Source organism: Nicotiana attenuata, unplaced genomic scaffold (assembly GCF_001879085.1).
Source record: "Nicotiana attenuata strain UT unplaced genomic scaffold, NIATTr2, whole genome shotgun sequence".
NCBI lineage: Eukaryota > Viridiplantae > Streptophyta > Magnoliopsida > Solanales > Solanaceae > Nicotiana > Nicotiana attenuata.
The window spans coordinates 323,653-337,897 of NW_017671020.1; the positions used below are offsets into that span (position 1 = coordinate 323,653).

At 34.3% G+C, this 14,245-nt stretch overlaps 1 protein-coding gene across 1 annotated transcript; it reads right to left on the reverse strand.

Annotated features, from left to right (window-relative positions):
* Window positions 1–331: 331 nt before the first annotated feature.
* On the reverse strand, window positions 332–13,539 carry LOC109205299 (myb-like protein X). The gene is made up of 3 exons (XM_019368005.1): window positions 13,325–13,539; window positions 925–1,202; window positions 332–822 (listed from the first exon to the last, which is right to left on the reverse strand). Exons 1-3 carry the CDS (start codon window positions 13,537–13,539, stop codon window positions 332–334), a joined length of 984 nt encoding a protein of 327 aa, XP_019223550.1.
* Window positions 13,540–14,245: the final 706 nt, after the last annotated feature.

Sequence of the window (14,245 nt, forward strand, 5' to 3'; positions counted from 1 at the left end):
TCCAAATCCGAATCCGGATGCACGCCTAAGTCCCAAATCACCATAAGAAGCTGTTGAAATCATCCAAAACCCATTTCGGAGCCATTTACACAAAAGTCAAATTCCGATCAAATTATCACCGCTTAAGCTCCAAAACTAGATTCCTTCCTCCAATTCGACTCTGAATCATTTGGTAACTGAATTCAACCATGCATGCAAGTCGATACACATAATATAAAGTTGTTCAAGACCTTACGTCACCGAACAGAGCTTAAATTCTCAAAACGACAGGTCAGGTCATTACAGAATGGCTTTTTTGGATCTAAAACCCCTAATAATCCAGAAAATAGTATTAATCGTCAGAACAATTAGGGGTAGTATCCTTCTTTTTGCTCCTTCTCATTGAAGGGTGAGTATTGTTTCTGTGCCTTTTGCCATTTTTCCTGGTTTCACTTCTTCTTCTTCTTGTCATATGTTGCTGTTCTTCATTGTGGTTTTGAAAGTCAAGGTCCTCATTTCTCACCTCTTTTTGACGGTAAGGGTGTTCAATCATTTGAAGATTGTCTGTGTTATCTTCTACCAGCTTAGAGTTGTCTCTATCTTTCTTGTTCCCGTATAGATCCACAACCAACTGCAATCCAGGTTGGTTCCTTATTTCAGTAGGAACAGTAGATGAGTTAGTGTCACAACAGTATTGTTCAAGATTATCTTTCTCCTCTATCCTAACTTCCTGATTGCTATTCTGCCTGGGGTTGTTCTGAGCTAGCTGCTCCTCTTTTGTGTTAAGATCATCCTCCTTAGTTATTTTATCATTGTTGTTGAGATCAATGTCATTGCCTTGATCTAGGTGTTGGACTTTGCCATGATTAACAGGCTAAAAATACTCTCCTCTATAGCCTGCTTAGACAATCATTCTGCTTGGAAATAGTTCTTTCCTTTTGTTACTGCTCTGAACAGGTTTCAAGAGCAATTTGCTTTTCTTTTTCAACATCTTTTTTGTCTTCTTCCTCTTGTTCTTCTTACTGGTATTATCAGGTTTAGTTTCCTCCCTATTCTCTTTTTGCTGATTTTGATCACTCTCCAAGCTTGGAGAGTTGTGATTCTCCCTGTTATCATTGACAGCTTGTTTGCTTGCTTCTATCACACTGTCCAATTGTGTTTCTTTGTCCAGTTCTATTCGATCATCTTCTTCCTTTTCTTTTGCTTTCTTCTTTTCAAGAACCCTGCAGTTAATCATATAGTATCCTATCTTTCTACAATGCTTACAATAATTAGGAACCCCTTCATACTCCAATTTTTGCGTGTAGCCCTTGAGAGGAGATTCCTCAAATTTTTGACCAACAAAAACACTTTGTGGCAGAGGTTTAAGTAGTATCCTCCTCTTTCTCGTGACGGATAGAATTCGGAGATGAACTTGACAAAGATGTAATCATGTTAGCATAAGAGGGTTTCCCTTGAAAATTCTCGTTCGATTTGGAGGCGGATTACTCAATTTTATTATAGGGTAAACCGTTAACCCGTTAAGAATTTTTATATTTATACTTTTAGTACTACTTGAAACACTAAATCCCTAATTTCTCAATTCAACACTGGTAGCAGTTGTCTCCCTCAATAGCCACCTCTTCAAAGTCAAACATGGATTTGGTCAGACATGGATTACATGTCCAATGGTTTTTTCAATGAGATGAGAAAGAGATTTGTTTGCGCATTAGTTAACTAACTTGTTTTCCTCGTAAAAATAATTTTTATCTCAATTGAGTTGTTAATTTTGTTAGCATATACTTGACCCAAAAATAGTTGTAGAATAAAACTGTTGAATTTATATTTTATGAGGTCAATAGCAGTCGGTTCGAATCAAAACATAGTCGAATGAATGGTAGGATTAAACAAAATGAGCAATAAATAAAATCATTAAACAAAAGAAAGAATGATGTTATTGAGCTTCGTTATGAGCTACAGTGCTTGCAAAGTAAAGATCGATCGCCAGGCAAGAAATACAATAATAGCCTTTAGTAATGAGTAAGTTTGGTCGTCTCCGAATTACAAACGGCGACCAAACTTACTCATTACTTGCCGGTTGTGGAAGAAGTATCTAGCGTATAGTGGATGTAAATGGATCCCTAATATCTATCTCAGAGTCAGTTGAAGACCCCGAGCTGTTGCTTCATCAGTGGATCCCCGGAACAAACTTCACCAAGACATTGTTCCCGTCTCCCCCAGAAAGTCAAAAATATTTCACCTAGGTACAGAGTTCCGTCGCATGTTTATCCCTGGGATAAGCTTATCCCAAACAATATCGTTATGCAATATAACCTATCCATGTGTCAAAGCATGATTTTATTAGTACATTCTTCATACACTCTCTTGTAAATGTATTGCTAATACATATATTATTATTATTTCATTTTCTATCCCTTGTAAAAGAGAATGGTCGGCATAAGTTATACTGGTTTAATACTCCCTTTGTTTAATTCTGAAAATAATAACATCGCATTAGTTATACCAAAGAATCAAATGTTATATTAATTAATTATATAAAGATTGAATTAGTTGTGCGACCTTTTGCCTTATCCTTAACACATGCTAAGACATAGGTAGGATTGTTCAAAATCTAATCGTAATCGTTAACCGAATCGCAAAATTTACTTATTGGTATCGGGGTAATGGTTGGTGAACCGATTGAAATTTTATAATTAACGGCTAAATGATTTGGGGCGGATCACTCAATTTTCTTATCGAATAAACCGTTAACCCATTAAGAATTTTTATATATATACTTTTATCTCTATGCATATAAAGTACTATTGAAACACTAAATCCCTAATTTCTCAATTCAACACTGGCAGCAGTTGTCTCCCTCTATAGTGAGCTCCTCAAAGTTCAAACATGGATTTGGTCAGACATGGATTACATGTCACATGGATTTTTCTATGAGATAAGAAGGAGATTGGTTTGTGCATTAGTTAACTAACTTGTTTTCCTCGTAAAAAATAATTTTTCATTCAGTTGAGTTGTCAATTTTTTTTATTCATACCACATACTTATTTACTCTCCTTGGTACTGGATATTGCATGTCACATGGATTAGAATGCATTATATAAATAAATTTGGACCTAAATTTTTCCTTATGTTATAAATAGTATTTTATTTATGATAAATGTCTATATTTTAGAGAGATTGTAGGGATTTTACTTGGTGTCTAAGTCACTCTTTCCCTATAAATAGAAGGGTCATATTCCATTGTAATTGATCCCAAAATCAATAAGAATTTCCTCTCTCTACTTTTCTGTGCATTACTCTTCTTCTTTTATTGTTTTATAACATGTTATCAGCACGAGACTCTAACCAATTGAGTAGAAGCTTTGGGATTGAGCATAATTATTGTCAATTGTTCAATGAACTTCCTTCATGATTAAATTCTGGATTTAAGGTAAATATTTTACTTTATTTTTCTCTTTTAAATTTTTGACATTCTATAATTCAATTTTAAACACAAGCAAAGACGATAAATTTTAATTGTAACTCTAATGGAGTTTGAAATAAATTATAACCATCCAAAATGGTAAAATTTCTATGTCTTGCCATGATCTAAATTCATGTATGATTGCGGGCAAAGAATTGAAAACCCGTCCCATTGAATTTGCTTCATTCTTATTCCCTTAAGAGAATATGATAGCAGTATGTGATATATCGGAAAGAAGACAAAACTATTAGCATGAATGTATCAATGAATGTGGACGTGGCAATAGAAGAAATTATAATCGTCATCATTGTGGTAATGAGAACAACAAGTATTCTCAAAATAATCCTTCACTATGTGAAAGTAATATTTGTCATCGATTTGACATGAGATTTTGTAAAGCACATATAGATGATTATGGTCTATTCATGATGTGAATGTGACAAAGATTTATGAATACATATTCATTCTTGGAAGAATATGAGCATGCTAGTGGTATATACCACACTCACCTCTAGAAGGAGGTTTGAGAGGAAATAAGAAAATAATGTCATTATTATGGCATGAATGGTCATTGGTCACACACCTATTGCACGCCAAAATATTTTGGTAATGTTATTATTAAAGAATAACATTAATGCAAGAAACATATCTTGCATATAATTTTGACCATAACCATAATGGTATAACTTTCTCTTTAAAAGAGATATTCACCATATGGATGTTGATGAATATGTGGTAGTACCAAATTAATTGAGAGCTCTGGAAGAGCCAATTATTACTCTTTTGGAGGAATAAAATTGATTATCAATAAGGCATTGTGTTGTAATAAGTCTCAAAGAAACTTAGTTGAGTTTCTAAAGTATTCGTGAAAGCGGTTGGTCATATTGAGACAATAAATAAAGGAAAGATTTAATATCTTCTAGTACTACAACTTGTAGCGGGCTAATATGTATGTGAAAAGTTACCTGCTTCATTCTCCAGTTTGTACTGCACAAATAAAAGAATACCACAATAAAGTGGATGTTTATTGATATAAAAACTCATATCATAATAAACTTGAGTTTATTGATAATTGCACACGTTATGGTGTAAATCTGAAGTTTATCAATATTGATAATTTATTCAGTTGGCATAATTGGTTTAGCCATATCAATTTAAGTATGATGTACAAAAATATTAGAGAATTCACATGGGTAAATATTAAAGAACTAGATTTAATTTATTGTCTAGTTCTCTACTTCTTTTTTATTGTCTATTTAATTTAGCCGATAAACCGCCCGATAACCACCCGATAATTGCTAATCCGATACCAATCTGCCTGATGTCTTATTGGTTAGCTAGCGGATTACTACATTTACAAACTGATAACCGATAAGCAAAACCGTTAAGCTTAAATATCCGCTCGATAAGCACCCTTATAGCCTGTTTGGCCTAGCTGCAAAAATCAGCTTATTTTGAGAAGTGTTTTTTCTCAAAAGTGTTTTTTTCAAAAGTACTTTTGGTGAAAAGCAGTTTGTGTTTGACTAATTAATTTGAAAAGCACTTCTGAGCAGCAATTAGTATTTGACCAAGCTTTTAAAAACTGTTTCTAAGTGTATTTCTCTCAAAAGTGCTTTTCAAAAAAGTGCTTTTGGAGAGAAGCTATTTTTTTCTGCTTCTCCAAAACCGCTTCTGCTTCTCCTCAAAAGCACTTGTTTTCTTCTTCTAAAAGCTTGGCCAAACACTGTAATTATGAAGAAAAAACACTTCTTTTTTTTTTTTTTTGCAGAAGTTTGGCCAAACAGGCTATTAAACATAGAAGTGTATATAGGTACCAGAATATATGATGGACTTTGAAGATGTCAACGGTCTAATGTAGGAGTTGAATTAGTATGAAAATGGGAGCCTGTCAATCGATTAATAAACATATGGTACATGTGATTTGATCTTTTTTTATTTCGGTTTTCAGCTTATGGCATTATACTTTACGATTTGGTAATGCGCCATCTCAACTAAATTTTCTATATATACGTTCATTATAATATAATCACATCAATCTGACATTCCTTGAACAGATTTAGAAGAAGTCCAAAATAACAAATGTAGCAAAGAAAAGAAGGTTCTAAGAGCGATAATGCTTGGTATGTATGACTTGAACAAATGAATTCTCCCATTTGACGAATACTTAAAAGCAAAAAAAACAAAAAAGTGAATTCCTTTTGCCCACTGAAATATAATTAAGGGGAAAATCATTTATTCTATATGCACTTATGTAGCCAATGCGTTCATGGTAAGGGATAAGAGACAATTATGTATACAGTTAATTAATTCCTTTTGCCCACTGGTAATTAATGAGTTGGGGACATTCAACTATTCATCATTAATATTACTCTGCGTCAAACTTAAGAAAGAAAGGAATACTGAAACACCATCTAGTTGGATGTAAATTTTTAAAATCAATATTATTGGTCCAATAATTTGAGTTCCTAATGATCAGCGTCGGCTGAAGGGCAAAGTAACCCAAGCAGTGGCTTTAGGCCCCAAATTTGGGGCGAGGGGGATCTTTCATGTACTAGTAATTTTAGTTAAAATAGCACGGGCTAGTCAGTTGTCGGACTGGCCATTTAAAAATAGCCAGCGTTTGCAAAGTCATTAAAAAATAGTCACTATTTTGCTGCAACACGAAAAGTTCCAGTATAATATACTGGAGATCAGTGCACCTGTGCATGGACTTCCAACATATTATGCTGGAACTCCAACACGCGGAAAGTTCCAATATATTATACTGGAACTCCAGTATATTATACTGGAACTCCAGTATATTATACTGGAATTCCAGCACAAGTATACTGGAGTTCCAGTATACTTATGCTGGAACTCCGATATATTAACTGGAGTATTTTTCCGGATTTTGAATAGTGTTTTTGTTCAGATTTATCTTTACATGAAAAGTGGCTAAATTTTGATTACTTTTTGAAACACTGGATATTTTTGAATGAACACTTGTAAATCTGACTATTTTTGAATTTCTCCCGTAATTTTATGAATTAATTTTTCATATACAAAATTAAAATTTAGGCTTATTTTCAAATTATATAGCGTGAAAGGAAATATTACAAGTAGAAGATAAGACTCTAATGGATATACTCAATAAAATAACAAGACTTCATTTTTTTTTCTAATGCTTATATTCCTTATAGAATAAAGTATTACTATAACAATTGTATCCGGGGAAAGAAGTTTTTCCAAATTAAAATTGACAAAATCTTGCATAGGATCAATAATGTCTCACGGGGAGCTAAATAGATCAGATTAGCAGTATTATTAGTTGAAAAAAATTATTAGAATAACTCAATTATAAAAAAATTATTAACAATTTTGCATCTAAAAAAGTTAGAAAAAACACTTCAATCAAATAAAAAATGAAGGCCTCTGTTTTAGGCCACCAACAATGTTGAGCCGCCCCTACTAATGATATATAGGAGTTAGAGTACCAAAACAGTTTTGTGTTAATCAATAATTGGAAAGATAGACACGTTATGCCCTCATGGCACACATCAAACATCAAACATCAAACATCAAACTGTCTATGAAGCTGCTACCCCTATCATTACATTGCGTTACATCATATCTTACGTACCTATCATTCATATACTCCAGGCTTCATTGCAAGAAAAGGGACTGATTGGGGAAACAACTAGTCAACGGGTGAAAAGAACTAGTCAATGGTATACACTCTTCAGAGAATCATCAATAAGAATTCCTTTTACTTTTTCTTCATTGCTATTATATTGTCTTCATTTACAATTACTAAGTCTCGTTTGTCTATTTTCATTAGTAAAAATCAGTTTAATTGGAGTGAATCAAACGCTTGTGGCGTTAGCAGTCTCTATTTCACTACAGGATTTGCGAATAAATGCTGGGTTGCGCCACCTTGAATGGCGTGAGACGCATGTGGGGAGACTCGCACGTACGGTTTTTAGGGGGATCTGGTCGAAAAACAGGCCGATATCCACCCGACTAGAGGGCCACTGAAAAATTAATTGAGTATAAAACTTATCTTCAAGCTTTATCTTATTCTGATCGTTCAGAGAGGGGTTACTGGATATATAAATTTAATTGATTTAGCCTGACAATAAAATTTTAGTCCATTACTCAAATGGTCACTCAACTATCCCAAATTATCTCCTAAAGTCACTTTTCTTTCGTTTGTAACAACAAAGTCACTCAACTATGCCTATTGAACTCAGAAGGTCACTCAACTAGATTTTTCAAATTTTGGATTGCCAAATACCTATTTTACCCTCTAAATTATAAATATTTATCTTCTTTTTATTTTTTTAAAACTTTTTAATATTATAATTTTTTCCTTTTTAATTACATTATGGACTTACCTATAGAATAAATATATATTATTTATAAATTAACAAATAAAAAGTTTATAAATATTTATCTTCTTTTGAATTTTTGTTGTTAATACTAAAAAGTTATAAAAAAATAAAAAAGAAGATAAATGTTTATAATTTAGAGGGTAAAATAGGTATTTGACAATCCAAAATTTGAAAAATCTAGTTGAGTGACCTTCTGAATGTAATAGGTATAGTTCAGTGACTTTGTTGTTACAAACGAAAGAAAAGTAATTTTAGGAGATAATTTGAGTTCACTGACCATTTGAGTAATTGATTCTAAAATTTTAGATTAAACAATAAATGAGTTTGAATTATTTTGATGCGTGGAAGTTAAAGAATTCTAGTATAAATAAAATGAACTGTGTCAGATGATAAGGACATATGTGATACAATCTACTACAGTAATTCTAATGGGGGCCTTCAGTGACTAATTTTGCAGAGTTCAAGAGCATATTTGGATCTTTTCCCAAGAAATAATGAAGGATTTTCTCTTGGGAGAATGATGAAAAATTTTTGAGGATTTTTGTCTAAGTACATATACTAAATAAGCTTAGGCTGATGAGAACTTTCATATTTTTACAGTTATTTAAATTCAGGAAAGTAGCAACTTTCAAATTTTAAAAGGTATCTTCATTATTGAGATCAATTAACCGTAAAAGTTAAAAGCTGTCACTTTCCATAACTAAAAGCACCAAGTGTCTCTTCGCCTAATATCCAGGTAGTAAGTGGAAATTGCTCATCAAAATTGAGAAATATTTCAACTCATTCCACCAAACCCAAATTCCTACAATTAATACGCCAAATAAAACGTTTAAATGTATAGAGTAATACTATAATTTTTCAACAAAAAATAAAAAGCACAATAGTACTATTTTATATATGTATTTTATAGAAACTAACTAGACTTTAGTGATGGAAAAAAATGTGCAGAAAACTAAACGCAGAGACCATTAAACATTTCGTTATACAGAATACATGTCATAGTTCAAAATTCTTCTACTTCACCTCACTCCTTAGACCAAAACGAAAGGTAGAAAGGTATGTTAGTAAACTGTATTTGTAAAATAATTTTAAAGAAGATAAAATACCATATAAACAGAATGTAAAAGAAACAGAATTTAATCCGAGCCCACTGAATTCACAGTATTTCCTTAAGGAATTTAATCCCCTCCTAGTACCCAAGATTGTTGATTATTTCCTCCCAGGATAGAACGAATTACACACTGGTGTAGCGGCACTTCAAACCCCACTGTTTCAGCGAACACAAAGATCGGTAGCAAATCACACTTACTATTGCTTTCTTTGTAGTTAAAATAATGCAAAAGAAAGGAGGAGAATTCAGAAATTCATATGGAAAATCTGAGAGAATGAGTTGCTATGTATAGCCAATATGATGAGTTCAAATTGAAGAGGTGCAATTCTTCAGAAGGGCTATCATGACCATTTACGCAAATGGACATAACATAAATGTCTATTTACGCAACAATAAAACGGGAATTCAAAACCTTATTTTCCGTTACAAAAACGGAAAATGGACGGGAAGGAAACTTAATTTTCCGTTACAAAAAACGAAAAACAGACGTTGAGGAAACGGATAATTAATAATATTACGTTAATATTTCCTATTAACAAATAAATTCGATCAAAAAAATTTATCAATCAATCATTTGACCAAATTCAAATCCAAATCCAAATCTGAAGCCGAAGTTGAGCGACGACAACGGCGCGAGGCTTGCCTTCTTCTTAACTCTTTAAGAGCTGGAAGAAGAGCAATTGTATATATACCCATCACAAATCTTTTCCTCTTCCATTTCCCTTTGTCAAGGAGAGAAACTCAAATATTTCATTTTCCCTCCATTTCCCATTCACCCTCTTTTAAGTTTATTTTAGCTTAAAAAACTCAACAATCCCCCACATGAATGGGAAATGACTATATCACGGAAATATGCATGAAAAACTGTGTGATTCGCAAGCAAGGATTGATCGCATCTGGATAAGTAGGTTTTCCTTTGAACTTTCCGTAGTGAACTTATGTCGGATATACTCGGTCAATCGATAGATTTGATATCTTTGAACCGTCAAGCTTTGTGTATACCTAGACAACCATAAGTCACACAATCAACCCTTAACCGTCTTTGGTTCTCATTGTTGTGTTCGTTTCAGTCATGAACATCGTCGGGTTTCATAAGTGCATAGAGAATTGTCCTTACAAAAGTCTCCTTGAAGCGGCTAACACTTTACACTTACATAGGTGATTCCTAAACGCGTCATCCTGTAGATACACTATTTGATATACCCCGTATCAAATTTAGAAAGTACTAAAAATCCTTAATGCTAACTCCTTGGTACTGAACATTGTCACATCACAAGAATGGACCAAAATTTTAGTTGACAACGTTGAACCGTTATTAATGACTTTGTTTGATCTTCTTGAACCTAGATCTTGGGATCTCCAGTCTTCTAGGTAGAGTTACCGCCACAATAACTTGTTCTCGGCCATAGTCCCATTCCCCTCGATGATTTCTCAACTACCTCTCTAGTTAGGCCTTTTGTAAGTGGATCCGACACATTATCACTTGACTTTACGTATTCAATCGTGATAATTCCTCTAGAGAGTAATTGCCTAACGGTTTTATGTCTTCGTCGTATATGACGAGATTTACCGTTATACATAACGCTCCCAACTCTTCCAATTGCCGCTTGACTATCGCAATGTATGCGTATTTATGCCAACGGTTTGGGCCAAAATGGAATGTCTTCCAAGAAATTCCGAAGCCATTCAGCTTCTTCACCGGCTTTATCTAAGGCTATGAACTCAGCTTCCATTGTAGAGCGGGCAATACAAGTTTGTTTGCACGACTTCCAAGATACCGCTCCTCCATCAATAGTGAATACATATCCACTTGTGGACATAGAATCAGTTTAACCGGTGATCCAATTTGCATCACAGTATCCCTCAATCACCGCAGGATATTTACTGTCGCGCTAAGCAAAGTCCTGGGTATGTTCTAAATATCCCAAAACTCGTTTCATTGCTATCCAATGAGATTGAACTGGATTGCTCGTGTATCGACTCAATTTACTTATAGCACAAGCTATATCTGGTCGTGTACAATTCATGATATACATTAAGCATCCCAACACACGAACATAATCCAATTTTGATATGCTTTGGCCTTTGTTCTTTGCTAATGCAAGATTCACGTCAATTGGAGTCTTTGCAACTTTAAACCCTAAGTGCTTGAATATTCCAAGTACTATCTTAATATAATGAGATTGTGATAATGCCAGACCTTGAGGAGTCTTATGGATCTTAATCCCCAAAATTAAATCAGCAACTCCCAAGTCCTTCATATCAAACTTGCTAATTAGCATACGCTTAGTCGCATTTATGTTGGCAATGTCATTACTCATTATCAGCATATCATCCACATATTAGCAAACAATGACTATTTGATTTAGAACATTTTTAATGTACACACATTTATCACATTCATTTATCTTAAAACCATTTGACAACATTGTTTGGTCAAATTTTGCATGCCATTGTTTGGGTGCTTGTTTTAGTCCATAAAGGGACTTAACAAGTCTACATACCTTCTTTTCTTTACCTGGAACCACAAACCCTTCAAGTTGTTCCATGTAGATTTCTTTCTCCAAATCTCCATTTAAGAAGGCTGTCTTAACATCCATTTGATGAATTTCAAGACCATAAACTGCAGCTAATGCTACTAACATTCGTATGGACGTAATTCTTGTAACTGGAGGGTATGTATCAAAATAGTCAAGACCTTCTCGCTGTCTATACCCTTTGACTACAAGTCTTGCCTTATATTTATCAATAGTGCCATCATCTTTCATTTTCGTCTTAAAAATCCATTTAGAACCCAAAGGTTTATTTCCAGGAGGAAGAGCAACCAATTTCCATGTATGGTTGTTCAATATGGATTCTATTTCACTATTGACTACCTCTTTCCAAAATAATGATTCCGAAGAAGACATAGCTTCTTTAAATGTTCGAGGCTCATTTTCTAATAAGAAAGTCACAAAATCTAGTCCAAATGAAGTAGACGTTCTTTGACGTTTACTACGTCTTGGATCCTCCTAATTAAATGTACTTTCTTTTGTTTCTTCCCGAGGACGTTTAGATCCTTCACCAATCGACTCACATTCCTTTTTATATAGATATATATTTTCAAAGAACTCAGCATTATCTGATTCTATAACCGTATTATTATGAATGTTGGGATTTTCTGATTTATGAACCAGAAATGGATATGCTTTACTGTTGGTCGCATATCCTATGAAAACACAATTGATGGTTTTCGGTCCTATTTTTACCCTTTTGGGTTTAAGAACTTGCACTTTTGCCAAACACTCCCACACCTTGTAATAATTCAAGTTGAGCTTCCTCCTTTCCATTTTTCATATGGAATCGATTGCGTTTTGCTATGGCGTACTCGATTTAGTATCCGGTTAGCCGTAAGAACGGCTTCCCCCCACAAGTTCTGTGGCAAACCAGAACTTATCAACAATGCGTTCTTCATCTCCTTTAATGAAAGATTCTTTCTTTCCGCAATCCCATTGGATTGGGGCGTGTAAGGGGCCGTTGTTTGATGAATAATATCATATTCTAAACATATTTCTTCAAAAGGAGATTCATATTCACCACCCTTATCACTTCTTATCATTTCGATTTTCTTCTTAAGTTGCGTTTCAACTTCATTTTTGTATTGCCTGAATGCGTCTATTGCTTCATCTTTACTATTAAGTAAGTAAACATAGCAATATCGAGTACTGTCATCAATAAAAGTTATGAAATACTTCTTTCCACTGCGAGATGGTATTGACTTCATGTCGCAAATATATGTGTGAATTAAATCTAAAGTATTTGAATTCCTTTCAACTGAATTATAAGGATGTTTAACATACTTAGATTCCACACATATTTGACATTTTGATGTCGCATTCAAACTTAGTCAATACTTCCAAGTTAATCATTTTCCGCAAGGTTTTATAATTGACATGGCGCAAATGTATATGCCATAAATCATTTGACTCAAGCAAGCAAGAAGAAGCTGAAATTTTATTATTCTCAACTACCATTACATTCAGCTTGAAAAGGCCCTCCGTGAGATAACCTTTTCCTACAAACATTTCATTCTTACTTATTACAACCTTATTAGATACAAAAACACATTTAAACCTGTTCTTAACAAGAAGTCCAGCAGAGACTAAGTTCTTCCTAATCTCGGGAACATGAAGGACGTTGTTCAGAGTCACCACCTTGCTAGAAGTCATTTTCAAAAATATCTTCCCACATCCTTCAATTTTGGCCGTTGCAGAATTTCCCATAGAAAGCGTCTCTTCGGGTCCAACGGGAGCATATGTAGCAAACATTTCTCTAACGGCACAAACATGGCGAGTGGCTCCAGAATCAATCCACCACTCCTTAGGATTTCCCACCAGGTTGCATTCAGAAAGCATATCACACAAGTCATCAACATCTCCGTGTTTTTCGACCATGTTTTCTTGACCCTTCTTCTTGTTTTTCTTTGGATCACAACAATCTGTATACTCGTGTCCAGCTTTCCCAGAGTCGTAGCAATTTCTATCGAATCGCTTCTTGCTTGGATTGTTTTTCTGTCCGGAAGACTTCTTCCTCTTTCTATTATTTTGAGGAGTATCCCCAACAATGTTTTCTCCCATTATTGTTGAGTTTCCACGGCCTCTCTTTTCAGCACCTTTGTTGTCCTCTTCGATTCTCAACCGAACAATGAGATCTTCAAGCGACATCTCCTTGCGTTTGTGTTTCAAGTAGTTTTTGAAGTCTTTCCACAAAGGAGGCAACTTCTCAATCATCGCTGCAACTTGGAATGCTTCATTAATGATAAGACCTTCAATGAAAATTCTGTTATTAAAAATAATAAATTTAATACTTTTGTGATGCCCAAAGGGTAATCTTATGTTTTAGAACTCAATTCCGTATTTCGAGATCTTCAAAACTTCATTTTATTCCTCCTTGATTTGCGTGCGCATTCCGGGCGTGTATCCGGAAAGCTTTTATGTGAATGATTTGTTGACTTTGGTCAATGTTTTCGGTAAACGGACTGGACCTATGTTCTGATGGTCCCAGTGGGTCCATAGTAAAATATGGGACCTGGGCGTATGCCCGTAATCAAATTCCGAGGTCCCTAGCCCGAGAAATGAATTTTTGATGAAAATTGTTAAACTGAAATTATAATGGTTTTAAGAAATTGGTTAATAGTTGATCTCGTTGGTATCAGGTCCGTACTTTGGTTCCGGAACCCGGTACAGGTCCGTTATGATATTTATATATCTATGAAATTTTGGTGAAAAACGGGACTGATTTGGCGTGATTCGGACCTTTGGTTGAGAAAATAGAAGTTTTGAA

Bases quoted from the DNA above. Each gene is read 5' to 3' on its own strand.
- LOC109205299 (XM_019368005.1), bottom strand. From the start codon at position 13,539: ATGGGAGAAAACATTGTTGGGGATACTCCTCAAAATAATAGAAAGAGG. The intron at 1,203-13,324 runs GTGTGATATGCT...GATTAACTGCAG, and splicing joins CACGGAGATGTTGATGACTT to GGTTCTTGAAAAGAAGAAAG. The intron at 823-924 runs GTAACAAAAGGA...TCCAACACCTAG, and splicing joins CTTGAAACCTGTTCAGAGCA to ATCAAGGCAATGACATTGAT.